Raw genomic sequence first — 20,934 nt, forward strand, 5'->3', positions numbered from 1 at the left:
TTATGACTATTTGTATTTTTACTTGCAGTGTGACGTGTATAAATTCTTAGGTGTTTTTCAAAAGATGTAGTTTCACAGTTTTGTAGAACATTTAAAATAGTGTAATATATAATTAACAAACTCAAAAGAATTATCTTGGCTGTTCTCTGTATATTTAGATTGCTGTATCAGTGGTGATAAGAGGTGTAAGAACATAGCACATGATACACCTCAAATACTTTGGAAAACTGGTTTCAAGTACTTGGTAAAAAGGGGTGAATCCATACTATATTAAATGTTAAATATATGTTTTAAAAACTGAGTATATCAATATTTTGGTGTAGATCTGCTTTTTACATTTGATGTTAAAATTAGTTGGCATTGTGAGAAATACAATTTTTAATGCTTCTGTCTAAAGTATTTAGTAAGTATAATCCTATAGTTGCCATCATAGCAGTTTTTCTAAAAAATTAATCAGATGAATTGGACCTTTTTGAAGGTTGTCTGCATTAGTGAGTTCAGAAGTATTTTACAAAAATCCTGGCAACAAATAATTTGGAAAGGTTTGAGTTGGTTAAGTGGTGCTTTTACGATAGGACATTTTTTGTTTGCTGACTTCATCTTTTTGATAATGTTTTTTTCTGATTTTCACAAAGTTTAACTTTTGCTTTCCTGCACGTTTTTTGTCTTATGGCTTTCTTTTCTTCCTGTAACAGCATATCATCTATTTTTCATATTCTCTTCCTATTAAGATTGATTTCCCAGGTATGGGTGACTTCAAAGGTTCTTAATCACCCCACATATTTCTCTCTTGAGAGTTTAGTCCTGTTTTAACTCCCGTTTTGGGTGGCTTTGGGGAAGGGGCTGAAGCAGGCTGCTACTGAACAGAAGAATGGGAAGTCATGTAGTGAGGAAAAGAAGCTTTGAGAAGGTAACACTATCATTGTTAAGATCTGCAAATTGAGTATCTGAAAATGCACCTCTCAGGTGGGCTTGAATTACCTACCAGCAGTGCTTCAGCTATTGTGTCAAACTGCCTGTTGGTATTCCTTTCTGTTATATTTTGGGCAAAACCCATGGACTAGTTGACTTAACTTACCTGTAGTAACATGTTTGTACTCACACAGTAAAGAGCTGTCTGGGACCTGATTTGTATGTGACAGGGCTGAATTGTTGTTACCATCCAGGACTCCTCCAGATAGAATTTTTGAATACATCAAACATCTAATGACGTAAATGATATATACTGCTTGTTAATGTTTGAAATTGAGTATTTTCTCTGACAGGAAGTGTAATGTTGCTAATTCTGTGTTACAAGTATGGAAGAATTTTTCCTGTGCTGAACAGTCACAGGAACATGGTATGTTTTGTACATGCAACAGTAGGAATAATTATAAGCAGCAGCATCTTAATCTTGTGTTCATAAAGTAACAGGCAGCAGAGACTTTAAGGCACATTTATTTATTATTGGGGTCTTGATTCTATACCTGAAATGTTGTTTATACTGTAATAATTCAACACTGAAGTTAAAGCTTAAAAAATGGCAAATAATTACTTCATGGTTTTTCTTACAAATTTTACAAACTTTACAAAGTTTAGTCTAAACTAGACTAAACAAAAGTAAGTTCTACCCATCTTTGCAGTACTTCAGTTAACCAAAGACTGGTAGCATTTTAAGACAGGGAAAAAATGGTTGATTGCTAGGAGAAAGACTAGTGTGTTTTTTAAAGAAAGTGTACATCACAGCTTGCATATGCTTCTGTCCTTTACAAAGAAAACAAGTTCTAGTAAATAGTGCAGCTTTACAACTCTGTACTGAACATCCTTATCTAGCCAGTATTGTACTTAGCCTTGCCTTATGGCACTTGTCACATTAAAAAAACAAACACCAGCCAACTTGCAGTATAACCTGAGATGAATTAAGCAAGGTTTGTGCCTACTGTAAAGTCTGGTGCTTTGCTTTGCAGTGAAAGTTTGTCACAGCTGTTCGTGGTGGGTCTGGTTTTCACACAGGCATATAGGCATGCACGGGGGCACACAATCTGACTAGTGTCAACTGCTAGCCATGGTGTTTCCCTATCCTTTTGGCTAGGGGTGATGCACCACTTTTCCTTCTGCTTCCTGATGTCAAGACTGAGGTGTCCAAGCAGACTAATAATCAACATGGTTGTATGCTGATTTGTGACCGATATCAGTTTATGGATATGGTTGATCCCCATGGGGCTGCTGATTTTACTTAAAATGTCAATTGATGTTACTGCGAAAGGTCTGTCAGAGTAGCTGCATGTTCTCTGATAGATTTTTAACATGAGTTCTGGGGTCAGAGGAAGAGATCCTCCTTAAGGATGATTCCATCAATGGCCTTTTTTAGCTGGACTTGAAAACCTGCCTGTGTCTTTTACTTACCAGACCTTATTTTTCCACTCAACATTAAGCCATAATCTTTTGAAAACAGTGTGTACTCTTGTATTAAGTACTTTTTCTAGGTTAATATGAGTTACTACAAACAAAATTGTTAACTTGAGAGCTCTTTATCATATATCTCATGGCAGTTTCCTATAGCAGGATATTTTTATAAAACTGTTGGTTCTGTTCTGTCATATAGTGGTGCCTGCTGCTTCAAGTGGCTGAAGATAGAAGACTCATGTTTGGCATCCCAAATATGATTGACCAAACCAGACTTTGTGAACCTATACAAATACAATGAATGTATTTTGATTTATTAGTATTTCCATGTAAAAGTCACTTACAGACTGATTTAGTTGCTTAGTATGTGGATTTCTTTTCAAAGTGTATCTGAACTTAGGCTCTCAAATCCTAAGTGGAATGTTCTTTCAGAATGAGGTAAATGTTTTTTTTGAATTTTCTTATTCTCAGCATGTGTGTGTTTGTTTACTCAAGAGCAGAATACTTATTAATATTCCTGTAGAAAATGAAGGAGAATGTTTTTTTAGAAATTTCATGTGGTTTTGCTTTGAACTGTGAATTAGTTCTTTTTGATGTAAACAGTAACCCTAAAATGCCTTGGAATTGTCTCTGATAGAGTATTTTGTTTTCCCATAAGTGATGATTTTTTTTTGCCACTCTGGGTACTCCCCTTTGAGTATTGTTTCACAGCAGGCCGGGGTTCATGTTTGGTAATGTCAGAAATCTTCTGCTGTTGGGTGACTGACCATCAATTGAACCTGGATCAATTTGATGTGTTATTTGTCTGTTTAGTGTAAATGTATGTTACAGTTTCTGGTGACACTACAGTTTTATGCTGGTTTTAAAAGGATGGTCAGTATCTGAACTAACATCAGTAGCACAGTATAATTTATTAAATATACCACCACCAAGTGAAGTCAAAACTATTTGAACAATGATGAATTGGTAGGTTGAATTTATATACCATAATATAATACACCAGAACTTGGTTTTCAATCAACACAAGTACTTTTGAGTCATGAAATCAGTTTGAGTAGTATTGAACCACGGCCTTTAGGCGAGTATTGTGATAAGACCTGTTTGTTTACAGGTAAAATAGAAATATTTATTAATTAAAAACACTCTGTAAAGATGGATTTGTTTGTGGTTGATCACATAATTGTTTGGGAGCTTTAGACTGCTGCATCTAATAAATGAATCTTGGGATATTTAATCTTTATTATGCAAAAATGTACAGTGTTGTTACATTGAACTTACTCATTCCTTTGATGTTATAAAAAACAGGAGTGTAATTAATGTCTTTCCTTGCACTGATTTTGATCAATGGAAACTTTTGAAACTTTAACATTTTTATTTTCATGGAGTAAATGGGAATGTTTTAAGTTCTAAGAATGATAGGTTGACCATGAAAACTATGTTTACTTTCAGAGAGAACAGGAAATGAGAATGGGTGATATGGGTCCTCGTGGAGCAATAAACATGGGAGGTAGGGATCTGAAGGAAAAAGGCTTCTGTTTATAATTTTTTTTTCTTTGGGACTGTACATATTACTCAAGCACTATTAATTAGTGACAACTGGTAAAAAAGGAGTAAGCAATATTAGGAAATAAAAAAGCCCCAACATATATATTGCTTTCAAGCAACTTTTCCCACCTATTCCAGGTGTATCTTTATTTTACTGCTTTGACATGGCAAAAAAAAAGATGTGCAAGTTAAGAGAAACAAAAATTAGGGACAAGTGATGCTCTGGGAGTTACCTGATACAAAAGAGGAATTTTATGTTAAAAGAATATTTGGCATTGTTTTGGAGGGACTATCTATTCCAAGAAATTATGACTGTAATTGCATGCAGTGAAATGATGTAGAGGTTAAAATTGGCAAGTTCTTCTTGATGTACTTGGTGTGGTAAATGAATAATGGGCTTGGTGTTCTACCAATTTCCTCTGAGTCTCTTATTTTCAAATATTCTCTGTTAGCTCCTGCAACTCAAAATACTGTCACTGCTAAAATCTATTACTGTGTAATCTACTACTAAAAACTAGTAGTGTGTAATAGAAAAGTATAATAATTAGTGCTTGCTCCATGTATGCAGACTGATACAGTTTGGAATCTTACTTACCCAGAATATCTGCTTTTAAACAAGACTGAAACTTAAAATATTTCTTCAAAACCACCAAATCTAAATAAACTGTGTGAACTCTTAATCTATTGGAAGCTTCCTAATGGTAGTTTAAAATAAATTAAGGTGGTAATTAAAGGAAAAGTAATAAACCTATTTTCCCATATATTTTGAAATTGAAAGTGCATACGAGTCTCAATAATTTCACTTGACCTTTTGAGAAATGTGAATTTATAGAGTAAGAAATCTGCTTCAGATTTTGAAACACATTATTCATGATTTCCTTGCATTTATTGAGACACATTTACAGCTGAAAAACAGAAGTAGGTTTGTGCTTTCAGGGATGATGAAAATTGTTAACAAATAAATCTGAAGAAGGACATTGTGAAGTTATCTACAAATAATAAACTAAAGCATAAACTGAGGCTTAATTTCTTTATTTTATAGTTGTACTTTTGCATATGATTGCATCATACTTGAAAAATTCATTTAATTGGAAGACTTTGTAAATATTAATACTCTGCCAGTTGTCCAGATCCACAAAATACACTTTCTACATCCACATATAAAATGTCTATTTATTGCAGATCTTAACAGTGATTATTGATCTTCCTTTCTACATTTTATGTTACAACTTGAATTTAAACTTAACACTTTTAGAAACAAAGTGTATTATCCCAAAAAAGCTATAGTAACACTGAACTGCTACTTTAGATATCCATAGCAAATGAGTGTAGCATTTAGTTCTGCAGAGGCTGGATTTTAAGTTCACTCTTTATGGAGATTTTGGTTTTTTTTCCTCAGCATGTTAACTCCATTAGTACAACCAAAATAATTGATCCCAAAACCTTACAGTAGACCTTTAAATAGTAGAACTTTAGTTGTTGACAGTAGCATCCTCTCTTAATATTTCTATTGGAATTGTAATTTTATTTTTAACTTACCTGTGCCATTTGCGACTTTTTATAATGTGGGATGGAAGGAGCTGGAATATCTACAATAACTGAAATACCTGAATGATAATTTTCTTAGAAAGCACAGTACCTCTGTGACAGATTTAGTAAGTGCTGACTTGTACAGAACTGCTCATATTTACAACTTTCTGTGACAAACATTTTCTGAGAGAATATGTATACCTCATCAAAGCATTTAATTGGATGTTTAGTGCTAAGTGCAGATTATAAACTTAAATATGGAAAAAAGGGACTTTTTTGGGGAGCCATCACTGCATTGATGAAGATTATGGACTTTCTTGTTGGGTGCATTTCAGACATTTAGAGTGGACTTTTTCAGCCCTTTAGTTTGCAGAAAAGGACTTTTTTTAGTGTCTGCATTGTAGCATGAATATTAATGACTGCTTTCCCTCTCTTGCTGAACACGGTCCTGTAAATGAAGTTCTCACATCAGTGTCCCACCAACAAGAAAGGACAATTAAGTGGTTAGCTCTTTGGGTCTGCTTTGGAGATAGAATTTTGGAGAACCTCAGGGTTACAGCTGATTTTTTGTAGTGGGTGGGCTCTTGCTGAAAGTAGGCAGGGCCCGCTCTCTCCTTGCATTATACTCTGCAGTTTTGCTCCTTTCAGATCTGACTCTACCTGAAACAGGATCAGAATTGTAGAGGTTTGATAGTAGGAGTTGCTATCTGCCACCCTGGGTATGTTTATGTGATGCAGAGCATGAGACCTTTGTGGCAGTTGACAGATAAGTGACAGTACCTGTGAGTGGCCACCTGGCTCAGTTTAATTAGGCTGATAAGCAAACCAATAGCAAGTAATTAAGCATTTAGTTAATGGCACTACTGCATGCGCTAAGTGCTGTTCCCATCATGATAGTCCTGCAGAGTGCTTCTAGCCTCTGAGAATAAAGTTTCTCCTTATATTGGCAGTCTAGACTTCTTTTCCTCTGTATCTAACTGAATGGATGACAGGAAAAAAAAAACATTTTAGAGCATGTGCTACTGTAATTTTCTTGAATTGTAGCCCAGTCTTCTACCTGCTGCATGAGCTGACCATATGTATGGATAGGTAAGGAGCATCCAACATAAGGGTACCTTTGCTTTGACTTAAATGTTATAAGGAGAGGTCTAGGAGTTATTTCATTACTAAGCTCAAAGACTTCTGATTTTCAAAATTACAGGATTTCTCTCACTTGTAGTCAACTTGTTTAGCACTTCTCATGTGCCACTGTGTAGCATGCATTCTGTTTGCTAAGGAGTTTGTGATTGGCTTAATGATCAAACCCAGGTCTTCGATTTTAGGAGCAATATCTTGAATGCCATGGTTTCACTGGCTGCTTTGACATGGTGTTCTCAAGGCAAATAGAGATGCAATTGTGTACGCCTGTAGATAGTCACAGTACTGTATCTGTGTGAAGTGGCCTCCTTTGAATGATGTGTATTTATAGATTCATTATTTAAAAAGTGCAGTTGTGGTGAGAAGTGAGAGGGTTTATTTTTAAGATATGAACAACAGGCTTATTAGTTTAGCAACATATCAGATTTCTTTATATTATGAAAATGTATACTTAAAGTATACACTAAATGCCAAAGGTATGCTTTCTTCCATTATCAAATTTTGGATGCATACTTTGGGCTGAAGAGGATGGATTTTTGTGGGGAATGGGAGGAATGCATCACCACCAGCCTTGAAGCTGATATTTCATAAGGTGTGAGGTAGATTATCAGACTGTTTTCTTATAGCAACACCTGAAAATACAATGAAGGCATTTTTACCTATGTGTTCAGTATGTTAGTGAGTACTGGCAGAGTGATACTTCTTAGTGTAATATTACAGTTAAATGATCTCCTCAGAATATGTTTTCAAGATTTTCATCTACCTTTTTGCTTCAGACTTCTGGAGGAGATTGTTCTGTCATTTGAAGTTCTAACAAAACTATTTATTTTTCTGGTACTTATACTGTAAAAAATTACAACTAAACATAAGATTTTATTTATTCCATGTTTCACATAATTTACTGTGAAGTTGAGTACTATCTCTGTTATTGCTATTAGACCTTAGACTAATCTATTGTACACTATATCAATTAACATACTATTGGGAGAAGACTTGCAAATGTACATTTCCTCTGTTAAGATCCCTAAAGAGCCAAGTTGCCTTATAACTGCCAGTATTTGTAAAATCACTTGAGATTTTTGCAAATTTGTGGTGTGCATACTCCATATAAATGCAGTATGAATGATTTGGTTCCTGCACAAAAACTGTACAGCTGTATTTAGCTGTAAAGGTTGAGATTTTCAAATACATGAGGCAAATTATGTAATGCAGAATAATAGAGATGATATAAAATCTGTTTAAAAGCAGATGATTGAGATAAATGTACAGTCTCAAAGAATATATTTTTATCCAAGTATTTGAAGTCTCGTACATTTGGCTTTTTAAATATTGTAAATTGTTTGTTTGTTTTTTGTAAAATTAAGATAGGACAGCTCTAAGTATAGATTGTTTTGCATAGATGCGTTTAGCCCAGCACCTGCTGGTAACCAAGGCCCTCCTCCAATGATGGGTATGAATATGAACAACAGAGGAACTTTACCTGGCCCTGCAATGGGTCCTGGTCCTTCCATGGGACCAGAAGGAGCTGCAAATATGGGAACACCAATGATGCCAGATAATGGAACAGTGGTAATGTATCACAAATTTAATTCCTTTGAATAGCTGTCATGTCTCATGGCCTATTTTTCTTACCAAAGGTATTTTCACGCTGATTAAGAATTCGTTACATGTTTTGGATCTGTTAAAAGTAATTGATAAAACCTTTTCATGCAAATAATTTACAACGGGAAAGAGAAATATTTTTTAATATTACTTTGAAAACCATACTTCCCTTAGGAACAAAAATCTCTTAAGTTTAGACTTCTGCTGTTCTTTTCTTTAGTAAAACTAAATTCTGTGAATTAGCTTGTTGGGGTTTTTGATGAACAGTTAAATGTTGGAGGGTGCCAAGTGTGAAGATATCTTTGTGTAAACTATTTAATTTTTTAAAGAGACTTTAGTGTTCTTTATATTTCTTCTCTAACACTGTTAAACGCATGAGATTGACAGTAATTGTGCCACTTAGAAAATCAGTAGCCAACAGCTGTTGATAACTGTTATATCAATCCAGGAGAAATAATATTGCCCAATCGCCTTGGATAATAGGAATGTCTTTTATATGCCTGGGATTTTTAATCAAGAGCAGATAGGCCATTGGGGTGCAGTTAAAGCACTAGCCATTCTTGCTTTATTCTCATAGCCAGTCACTTTTCCTAACTGTAATGTCTTATGTAGAGAAACAACTATATAATTTGAAATCTGACTTTTACATATTTTTCAGTACTGTTCTGATACTAGATTAGTGATGGTGTGATATAAAGGAATATGTAGTATTGTTATTCTGTTACAGTTTTATTGGAACACAGAAGCATTTTGTAGCTCTGTTTTTTTAGATATACCTTCTCAACAGTACCTCTCTGTGATTGAGCAATATGTATAATGAAGTTGGAACAAAATCCTTTGTTCCATAGAAGAAAATGAGATTTCGATTTTGCACAAAATACATTGTGGGTCTGGTCTTTACCAAATAAAAAGGAGAGGATCTTATTTCACATCGTAGGAGCCAGCTCATTTTATCAGTTGTGTCATTTCTCACAAAGTGAAGAGGATGCTATTCGCAAAATACTGGATTTGGAAATGCTTTTGCTGGGGACCACTATGTTACTGGTCACCTTGAGAACTATCTCTTGTGATTATGTAGGCACTGAAAAAGAGGTGTGTGGAAAAGAATGTAGTATCATAAATCACAGTATCTAACTTAAACTGTTGTTTTTCTACAAAAAGTCATTCCAGGCATGGAAATGTAGGAAATATACTGACACTTCAAAATGCATGTTTAAAAAAATTCTTCTTCCTTTCATTTTCTTATGCATGCTTCTGAAGGACAAATTAGGTTTTATTTTTTTCTTCATTTTTGTCTTGGAAAGTTTTTAACTTGGGGCGTCAGGCCCCTACAGAAAGGCATAGCCTTATTGTATTATTGCCATTGTTAGAAAGACACTTAAAGATCCTTTGAGGGCTATCTAGTAAAACACTGTAATAGTTATTTCCCACTGAGGGAAACAAAGAATATGCTTGATAAATTACAAATTTAATGTTTTTAATTGGATGTTTGTCTGAAGCCTTGAAGGGAAAGTTGTAGCAATCTCCCTTTTTATTTCACAGTCTTTTGAAACCTGGATTGTCTTTAAATGTAACATTTTAAAAGTAGCTTCCCTCACTTACTAATGTAGGTAGTTAATTACAGCAGGTTTCTTGTTAGCTGGGAAGAGGGATTCTTACTGGAAAGAGGACTTGACTTTTTGTCCAAAAATCAAATAACGTAAAAGAAATCAGGAGTATCTGATAACTTACTTGTTGAAATTCATATCCATTGCTAACAAGCTGGCATGCATTAAGACAATTTTAAAATGGTTTTTACCCAGTGCTACAGATTTAAAGGTGCTTTAGCTCAGTAGTAGATCTTTATGCAGGTTTTGAAGTAACCATTCTCATACACAATGTTACACTTGAAATAATGCACGTATATACAGCCGTGATCTAGGTTGCATGTACTTTTATCTAGGTAGATAAAATGCTGGGGTTTTAGTTGTGTATGCATATATATATATATATATATATATATATATATATATATATATATATGAATTAGCAGACTCCAGAGCTGCTGAGCTCTACTACTGGTACTGGAGTTAGGCTTTCAGAAGAATTCTTTTCTGATTCAGGCATGTGAATAAAGTGCTGGTCTTAAATGTCCTTATTGAACTCTGAATACCTGGGGAGTTGATGTAGGTCTCTGTACAGAAGGAATTTCTTCTGAAAGCATAACTGTCCTTAACTGGTGAATGATGAGTTATTTCCACATCTGATTGTACCATGCATCTGTGCTTTTAATAGTTTGAGTTTAAATTTCTCCATGTGGGGTTCTATTTTTAAAGGCTTAAATACTGAACTGTAAGTGCTCAGATGGATGCTTTTTTACTTAGAAATTAAGCAAATAAATCTGTACCAGGATATATACCCGTATTAATATTAAGCATAGAGCCAAGTAAAGTAAATATGGAATATTAATTGGATTTTTATCTTACACTGATATTTCAGAATTAGCGTTAGTTACATACAGGGTTTTTAATAAACTAAGAATAATCCAAAATTACGCGCTTTGTCACTAATGTAGTTTTGTTTGGACAAAATTTCAGAATTTTAAAAGCCTTAACCAAAGATCTCTTAAGTGCCATACGAAAGGCTAACTCCAGGTAATGTGGACTTGAAATATCCATATGTATGTGGGTATAGAAGTCTTAAGGCTATTAAAAGAATAAGTGCAGGGTCTAGAAGTACAAAAGCTGATTTCCTCCCCTCCTAGTTTAACAATGTTTTTCTGTCTTATTTATTTAAGGGAGAATCTTTGTAGTTGGTATGTAAGGCACAGTAGGGCTCAGATAAAAAACTGTTTGCTGTCTCCTCTGTTACATAGAGAATATGTATTGCTTCAGATGTGCCTGTAAGGATGAAGTTACATTCAGCACCACAGTCGATCTTAAATATTGTTTTTAATTTTTAATTTACAAAGTTGGAGCATAACATTAGCACTCTTTAATTTCCAGCTCTTTTTCCATAATAACTAATTGAATTGCTCCTTTCTTCCTTCTATGTGTGATCCTGATTCTGCTGGACTATCCGCTGAACTCCATGACAACATCACTTGTGGTTTTTGTTGTAACTCACATTTGGCATGTTCCAAATGGACTTGTGCTAGCATAATGAGAGATTCCCTCAAGGAGGCCCATCCCAGATGGGTTCACCTCTGGTTAGTAGAACGGGCTCTGAAGCTCCTCAGCCGCCAATGAGTGGTGTAGGTGCCGTGAGTGGTGGACCTGGTGGCTTTGGTAGAGGAAACCCAGGGGGCAACTTTGAAGGACCTAACAAGCGTCGCAGATATTAAACCTTAATTCATTCCTTACTGTTTTAGAAATTCCAGTAAAATTATACAGTGATATGCCTTTATAATTTTAGCTGTTATCTGGAAACGGTTCTATTGTTATTGTAGCCTTTAAAACTGTTTCTTTTGTAAAACTTTTTTTGTATTCAGTCATAGGCTTTGTAGTATAGAGCAGAAACGATGCGGATCATTATGTAAGGCAATGTGTTTGTGATTCTAGAAAAATGCAATGTGTGACTATGCTGTAAAACGTGCAGTTATCTGATTATAATAAAACAAAAATCACTGGAAAGGATTTTGGGAATGTTATTACTAATACTGAGTAATAATTTTATGCTTTATTTTAAGTGGCATAATTTTCATTTTTACATAGTTTCTACTATGTATCAAGAGAGTTCCATTTTTAATAGTGTTTAGCTGAACTGCATGGTGCAGTACATACTATGAAAAAATTAAAACACAACTGCTTTTGTTTTGACTTTAAAGGAGCATAAAATTTTATACAAAGTGTTCTCAAAGATGCTGTGTCCTTGCATCTCAATCCACCATTGCAAACTTAGTCACGGTAGGCTTATCAACAGAGGTTATCTGTCAGACAAATTACTAGAAAATTTAACTTGGGGAGGGGAAAAAAACAACTTTGGAAAGGAATCTCTATGTATGCTTTATTCATAACAGTATGAGTGAATTTACCTCAACCATATTTATAGAGGAGAAGATTGGTTGTGACATCTTTGTGTTCTGCTGATGGTTAAAGTATCTCCCATTGCAAGGAAGGAGAAATTTCTGCACGCTGGTTGAAAGCTTTCCTCTGTGTTTGCACATGATTATTAATAAGTATACATTTTCCCTAGTGGTTGGTTTGAATAAAAAAAAAAGTCTGTTATCAATGAGTAACTGTTTAATTAGGAAGCAAATACATGTTTTCCAGCGAAAATAAGTGTTCACTTATAGTTCAGTAATACGCATTTGGAAGGATTGCACATGAGTATTCTTCAAAAAGGTTTTACAGAACAAGGAATTTGGAAAATCCCATTTACAGCACAACTCAGGGTAGATTTGCTGATTGAGTTTGAAGATAAAACTGGTAGTAAAGCTATTAGGAAGCTTATTATGATTTTGTTTTGTCAGTCTTGGAAGATGATGGAAAAGACCTATTGGTTCTATTCCTGTAAGGGCAAGTAAGTAGGGATATTGGTTAGTTACTATTACTCTTTTTCTTGTGCAAAATAGTTGTAAAATAATAGTGTTCTTTTTTATTAGTTGATGTACGTTTTCAGAGGTAAACATAACTACATTTTATCTGCATGAATTGTGATGCTATATTTGTTAAAAACTGAAATAACCTGGTGCCCTAATAACACCCAGATGGTATATACATAGCTCAGCATAGAATGCAAAGAGCAGAGAGGGCTTGTGTGTTACTTGTTTATGTGGCAGTGATTGGCTTGGTGGATTCAATTTTGACCTTAACAAGACAAGCAATATTGCTGGCATTTTGGAAATACACTGTTACTTAAATTGCCCATGTTATATGGCTTAAGATCCCATTTTCATACAATTCAGGAGTTGCCTTAGTGCAACTTAGTATGTAGTTCCTCACTTGTGACATCTGTACCTGCTAAGCATTTTCCTTTTAGTTGTCTTTAATGTTGCCATTTTTGCTTGACTTAACACATGCCACACTTTGTAATACAGTACTGAGTTACCTTTAGTCTGGAATACTCTTTCCCCTTGGTATATGTATTACATTATAGCACTCATTCTTAAAGTAAACCTTGACCAAACTGCAAATGGTTTTCCTGGTCCTAAACCACAAGATCTGGGAAAATAACTGGTTTTTCACTGCTATAAACTAGTGCTTGCATGTGGCAACTAGTTAGGCTCTCTGCTCTAGTGTCCTTTATGCAGTTGAAAATGCAGTTTACATTTGGTATCTAGAAAGGTGTCTAAATAGGAGATTACTTTTTTCTAATATTTTCTGCCATTGTACATGACTTTTTTTAGGGGATTGAGGAAGTATTGGTGTGTGTTGGTAGTTCTCAACTGTAAACCTGTACAGTGAACATGTTTTAAGTACTAATTAAACTGGATTCAAAAGGTTGGTTAATTTTCTTTAAAGGAGAAGTCTGTGTTGTTCAGGCCTTTTAGCTAACTCCTGTATATTTGCTTAGCTATGTAAACCCTCCTCCTTATAATATCCGAGTATGTTTCAGAAGAACATTAAATATATGGAATCTACAGAAGTCGTTCATAGTTTCTGTGCCAGCTTCATGCTATTTTAAGTGCATGTTTGTTGCACTGTGGTTTTGGTAGCAAGTGGAGGTATACATGTATTTGAAAGTTATTGTAGATTTTATTTAACGTTAGTGATTGTCATTCCACAGTTGTGACCTGCCCTTCCTGTAAACCTCTGACTTAGATGGCTCTGCTGCATGGTAGCAGTAAGCTGTCCTTACTGCAGAAAATAATTTAATCTGGTTTTAAATGTCTGTGAAACAAGTCCTAACAAAAAAATACTGAAATGTATTTTTGGGCAGATTGTAAGGAGTTAATGAAGATTGCCTTTTATAACTGATGACATGCTGCCATGTTCAGCTCTTTAAAGTTTTCTTTGGGCTGCTTAGCTTAACTCTAAAGGCAGTGCTTCTCATTTGGCCAAATGTGGTAGTAACTGATCCTGGCTATACAATAAGCACCTATTTTTATTGAAAAAGGAGTGGGCCCAATTTGTTTCTTAAAAATGTGTAGATGTGGCCAACCAGTGTTTTTGCATAAAGGTTTTGCCCTTCTGCTAAAGTGATTAATTTTTTTTGATCCTCATCTGGTGGAGCAGTTTATTTTTTCTGTGTACACAGGTACTCAAGTTTTTAACTACATTTGCACTGTTTGACTGGAAAGTACAGTGAATTCCTGACACTCTGCTGTATGCAGGCTTGGAATATCTGTGAATCTGCCAACTACAGTGCACTTACTTTTATAATGTACTTACTGAGCTTTTACATTATTCCTGAAGTTTCATATTCCTAAACTACCTAATTTTCCAGTGAGATACAATTTTGGTACTTAAAGATAACAAAGCTTTACTATTTCATTTAAGTTATACACTGTTCTGACCAATGTGTTCATTAGATAAAGCACATTGATATCTTGGGAAAGTTCGTGGCAATCCTAATGTACTTTACTGTATTAATTTCCTAAGAGAATCACGAACTACTGTGGATTACCTAGAAAGAAAATTCCTGACATGCAGTTGTTTTATTTGTTGGTCATATTTTTTTAATGCAGTTGTACATAAAGATATAATAATAAGCTGGAGATTCTTACTAGAATAAAATTTAAAATAGATGGCAAGGAGACAGTATGAACTAAATAATTAATTTAATTTTAAGCATAAGCCAGTAGGATTTTATAGTATGCATTCTTTGAGGAGCATTCTAATATAAAGTATGCTGCCACATTCACCAAATTAATTTCCCTCTTTTCCACTCTTGATTTCAGATAGAGTTATTTGTAATTACAAATACTTTGAAGGGTACTAAACACAAACAGTGACATTTATGAACTGTGTCTTGCTAAACAGTTGCAATCTACCTTGAGATAACTTGGCTCAAAAATGCTGAAATAACCAATCTAAAGGTAGATTCTCAAATGAACACCAAAACCCTGTAGGCCTTTTTGAAGGGAGAATGGAGGTGAGATGTTCAGCAATTATCTGGTGTGCTCTGGTGGCATGAAGTTCATTTTACCTAAGTAGGTTGCAGAAACAAATTTTTGTATACTTCCTAATTTATCTATTTTTATAAGAAGTTGGATCATGATTTTTCCTTTCCTGAGTCATAATCATATGCTTTCCTAAAGCATAATCGAACTACTAAACTAGCACAGAATGCAGGGTAGCAACTAGAGTCAGTTTATGTTGGACCACAGATGTGAAGGGGTTCTAAATGCCACTCCTGAGACTTTTAGTGTTGCATATCCAGGGTAGTTTTAGAGTCTGCACGCAGCATCTTTTCTTACCTTGTGCTTGTGGCCAGGAGTGGGGGACTTCAGAGAGCACATACTTCCAATGCAATCTAATTGTCTTCTCAGGAGCCCTCAAATTATTAATATGGGCACTGTGCTGTTACTAAGATGCTCATCTTGGAGTTTGGTACTTTCCATGGGCTGTTAGCTCACTCCTACCATGAGGGAATATCAGTTCAAACTTTCCAGACTCATCCGTGGTAAGGAGAGAGTCAGTATGTCCTATGAGAAATGCAGAGGTTAGACATTACTACTTAAGATTATTGACTATTCAGTGCTAATTTGGTGGCAAATGTTGAACTGTAGTAACCTGAAAGCATTTGCTTTCTTAAAAATTCACTTACTGAAATGTAAGAACTTAGTAACAATAAAAGGATTGACTAAAAATTTGGAATACCCAATGTCAGATATCATTTTTCCCATTACGTTGTTTTTGTGTTGCTTTTGTTACCTTTCCAAAGACACTGTAAAGTAGTTTTAGCAATCTCACCAGTTTAATGTGTTTTGTTGATAGTTTTGGGTGCTTCCCCATGAAGTATTTTAAAAATCTTAGCTGTAGGCATTTCAGGTGTGTTTTCACAGTAATCCATGAAATACTGAAGCTAGTTATAAAATTGTCTAAAATGTTACTTGTAGAATAAATAAACTGAACATGAAATTTTCATGAAAACAGTACTTTTAATGTTTTTAAATGCATGGAAACAAATTCTCAATGTGTTCATATTCAGTGGGATAGATTTTAATAGGTCTTTTCCATCTTGAACTTCCTTAAGATACTCTGAAAGTTAATATAAGTGAAATTTGGAGGCATCCTTATTAATGACCTCAGCCTGACTTTTAAAAGCAGTGTGAGAAGTTTCTTCTGGTTGGAACAGCAGCCTTTTTTTTCCTAATTGAAGGAGCTATTCAGAAAACCATTCAGAGATAAGCACAGCATGCTTACAGGTAAAACTATTAAAAAAACCTTCTGCTCTAATGTAAAGATTATTATACACACAAATCACATTGAAAGAAAAAAAACAACTTTGTAAACATGGGTAAAAATTCAAGTGATTTGTATGTGGTCCCTTGGGTGGAGAATAAAATGCTGATAATAAGAGGTATGGGATTCAAAAGGAACTGGATTGTGTTACTACATACACATGTGGATAAAGTTTTTCCATTTGTCTGGGTGAATGATTTGTCTAGAGCTTCCATTGTTCCTAGATTTACTAGTGTGCTTTTATGTCTCAATTTCTGTAGAGTAAAGCATAGCTGTATAATTTGATTGAATTTACATGCTAATTGTATGCGGGACGTTAAGTGCTTGACTTGAAAGAATGGCAGTGAGAATAAAGATACTGTTCTTGACTTTAAGTAAAAACTGCATAGATCCTTGAACAGGAATAAGTGTGGAGGGTCCTGTATGTAAATTGAAAAATAAAATGGGAGAGAGGGAATAAAGTAATGTAATAAAAGTGAGAAAAGTGTGGTTTAATTTTATATCTACATCAGATTCACAGAAATAATTTTTAAGTCTTGTTCTACATGAAAACCACAAACCAAGTAATTTTTAATAGAAGAGGTGGAAATATCAGTTACATTCATGTCTTGGATTTTTTAAACTGAATTTAGTTTTGTGCAGATGGCCAAAGAATAGCAGAAAAACCAAAATGAATTAATGTTTTAAAAATATTTTTAAATTATTGGGTTGTAGGGTGGGATCACTGCAGTTGGATATGTCTCTTCTGTGTTGTTTTTATGAAGTTGATGTGTAGGACTTCATTTTGTGGCTGAATACAGCCACTGTATACAGTGTACACACACCATGTAAGTATGTAACAGCTGATTTTAAGGTTGTTAGCCTCTCATCAAGACAGTGAGAATCCAGTCTTAAATCTGAGTGCATCATAGAGAAGCGCCAAACAGAAGACCATGGTAAAGAAAAATGAAATAGTGCATATCTATTAGTAGTGATGGGATGGGATTAAGGTATTTTCATTAATATTTTTGCCCTAATTCACTGTAATTAACTTTTTTATGTGACAGGGAAACTAATTTTATTATCAGTTAAAGATAAAGAAAGAAAGAAAAAAATACCCTACAAAACAAAATACCTCTCCCAAAGAAATCCCCAAACCCTGAATACCTCAGTGTACAACTCAACCCCAAGCAAAATGTGTTTTCCCACTTTAAATAACCCCATATACTTAAGCAAGGTGGAAAAGAAAATAAATATAAAAAGATGTAAAGAACAAAACGGTTTTCTGTAATTTTTTTGCCTGTTAGCACTTGATGTTCTGGTCATTTTCAAGTGTTGCTATTTTTAAAGAAAAAGTTCTATTACTATTTGTTATAAAAGGATTTATTCTACTAAATTTATTTATTGTTACTGAGTTGTCAATATTTTTATATTGACATATATATAGTGTAAAATTGCATGAAAAAACAGTGCATAAACCAGCTATTGCAGTAGTATAGAATGCAGTCTTTGAACTGCCAGCTGAATTGATCTGCCAGGCTGCTTACAAATGTTTTAAATATTTGTATGCTAATGGGAATTTGAAATATTTGTGTGCATATTTAAAATAATCCAGTTGATGCTTTGCTGCTGATATGAAAAGCCTTTTGCTCTCCTTGCTGCTTGGTCCTGCTCCCTCTGTGTCCCCAGGCAGTGAGCAGGAGACCCAGGTAAAGGCAGGTAAAGGAGACTCAGTGAGAATTATTGGTTCTGCTCATTTCATTGTGGAAGGAAAGAAGAGCAAGAAGGGGCAATAGAGCAAGACTCTTCATACTTGTGCATACATAGGGTTATTTGTGCTGCAGACACAGAAAGTAGGTCAATAAATGTTCTCATTAAGTGAGTTTGGAAGAAATTTGTTTTAGAGCAAAAAGAGTGTGTTGAGGGCTTTAGGTGTCTGAATAACGTGGTTATGGTTACATTTGTGATGATAGTTGGGCCAAGAGGGCACGCGTTTCGAGCTGTGAAGAAAAAAATGTCCACTAAAATGCTGAGCCAAATTTTATGTGAGCTTGATCTGTCTGTTCACTTTCTGCAGTTACCAAGAAGGTTACATGCAAGCCAGTAAAAAAAATGGAAAATAGTGTTCTCCATGATTTCTCCAGGAGAGATGATATACACAGTTGCTTTAAAAAGAAGGAAGACTATTCACATGTACTTTTTCTTGGAAGAAAATATAAAAACTGCCATTACAAAGATGGGAAAAATGGTCTTTTAAAATGCTAACGTTCTTCATCCTTTGACATGATAGCACTGTGTTGTTCTCTATATAACCTTCTGCTTTTAAGGGAGAGAGCATGTGAAAGGTAAGCCACAGCTGCAGTTATAATCAACTTCATATAAAAAGCTTTTCCCAGGAGACACGCCTGTAATAATGGAATAATAATTCATCTTCAGTTTTGTTTCAGTGTGGAACATTGTGTTTGTAGAACTTAGCATTGTACCAGTACCAGTTCCACATCTGACATTTTCAGAACCAGATCTGTACCAAATCATAAAAATAAAAGTTTTTGCCTTGGTGTGTGAAGAGTGCAATTACTGCAATTCAAAAACTGAATGTTCAAGAGTTTTAAAGAAAATGTATGGAAGAATTGTCATCTGTTGAATTGCTGGTTTAAAAGTGAAAATTGTCAACTTGGCAGCAGGGATGGCTGTACATCTAAAATTATTTTAGGCTATGTGTCAGTTTATTATTGCCATGTTATAGTTGGTTTAGTTTTTGTAATACCACTTAATCCATGTTTGACATTTTTCCTGCATCACACTTGTGTAGTTTCATATATTATTCACACTGATGAATAGAACTGTCTATAGATGGGGAGTAGCAGAGCATTTGTTTAGTATTATATAATTTGTTTAGGAGGGTTTTTCATTGATAAGCTTGTTTTCTGACTTGTGTTTACTCCGGGTGTTCTGGATGTTTCTCCACTTTTTCTACTTTATGTGGGGGAAAAGTAGCAAGTAATGAAAAAGTGGTTATTAGGAAAGTAAATGGAAGTCCTGGATGCTTCTTACTGTTTCTAAAATGACAGCAGACTCAGGAGAATAAAATTACATGGTATACTTTCTTCATGATTATTCTAGACTTTTTCCTGCTTACAGCACACTTAAGGATCATTATTCAAGGTTAAAACAAAACGTTTAATTTCTGCCTGGTTTTAATCCTAAGCATGTTTACAAGACAGTAAATTAAACACAAATGTCTCAGTGCTTGCTCTGAATAGTACTCTTAACTCCCCAAGTTGTATTAAACATAAGGAAAAATAATTTGTTTGAGTTTCATACTTAAATACTGAATTAACCAGTCCCCTGGGGGTGCGGTGGGGGTGGAGGAAGCACAGATTTGTGAAGCAATCATACTCTTGTTTTTTGTTCCATTATGTTCTTGGGCATGCATTTTTTACTCTTTACATTGTGCCCATTTGTTACAAAGATTTAAAAAGAAATATCATTTATCATATTTCATCCAGTTTTGAGTTCATTGCTAAATTGTAAAAATAGAATTGGTTCGTTTTGGCACATTTACTTTGCTGAAGATCATGGCATGTAGTATAAATATCAGAAATAGGGTAGTTCAAGTGTTGGTATTTACTGGTGATGTGTTGCTGTGCCTTCAAGCCTGATTGGATAAGAGCTGATACATATTGAGCATAACAATGTCTTAAAACTCGGTGCCAAGAACCTTGATGCTGAACTTGCATTTCTCCTTTATTGCTGTGGTAATCACAGAAATACTGGTTTGAAAGTTTTCACCTAGATATATATGGAAGAGGGTAAAGGATTGATTATTTGGATGTTGCTTGGTTTCCCTGCGTGGGAAAACTGGTATTGTAGAATCTTCTTTATATGATTGCTTAAAAATCTACTGGTTTTTTTAACTGTCTTATATATTTAAAACTGTCCAGTGTGAAGGAAGCCAAATGATGTATCTTTAAAGAATGTGGGAAAACGATTTCACTAGAGGTCTTACTTGAGCTCTAAATCATTTACTGGTTAGACACTGAGGACATGGTGTCTTAACTCTAACCTTACACTCCAATTATATTGAAAATTGTGCAAGCTTCTGCCAAGCTTTAGAAGTGATGTGAGGATGTAAAGTGACATACTGACTGTAGGATCAGGCCAAATTTTTGATATTTGGTACTTGTCACCGGCCTGCTTTGGTTATCATAATCCATTCCTTTTAGGATTTTGTTTCCTTTTCTTTACTCTAGGTTTTCTTTTGTTGTAAAAGGCTTTATGTTTTCCTGATGATGTGGAAGATAGGAGCTGTATGAAACTTTATTTGGGGGTTCTAACACTAAACTTGATGGAAATGGTTTAAAGCAAGAGAAATATGTCAGATGCGTAGTAAAAACCAGTTGCTTTTATGATTTGACAAGTTGTTACA

The 20,934-nt window shown here is 34.6% G+C and overlaps 1 protein-coding gene across 3 annotated transcripts in view; it reads left to right on the forward strand.

The window, feature by feature from the left end:
- The window catches only part of PSPC1 (paraspeckle component 1), a 57,867-nt gene that overhangs the window by 23,592 nt on the left and 13,341 nt on the right, over positions 1 to 20,934 (forward strand). The window contains exons 7-9 of one of the 3 annotated variants that reach the window (XM_064409305.1): positions 3,835 to 3,892; positions 7,997 to 8,166; positions 11,336 to 11,813. The exons of 1 other annotated variant lie outside the window; for it this stretch is intronic. In XM_064409305.1, coding sequence (XP_064265375.1) covers positions 3,835 to 3,892; positions 7,997 to 8,166; positions 11,336 to 11,521 — 414 coding nt within the window. In that variant the 3' untranslated portion in view covers positions 11,522 to 11,813. Of the gene's footprint in view, positions 1 to 3,834; positions 3,893 to 7,996; positions 8,167 to 11,335; positions 11,814 to 20,934 lie in introns of those variants that run through there. One more of the 3 variants, XR_010356394.1, reaches the window with a different exon arrangement.

The sequence above is a fragment of the Passer domesticus genome, chromosome 2 (genome assembly GCF_036417665.1).
Source record: "Passer domesticus isolate bPasDom1 chromosome 2, bPasDom1.hap1, whole genome shotgun sequence".
In the NCBI taxonomy this organism is placed as follows: Eukaryota; Metazoa; Chordata; class Aves; order Passeriformes; family Passeridae; genus Passer; species Passer domesticus.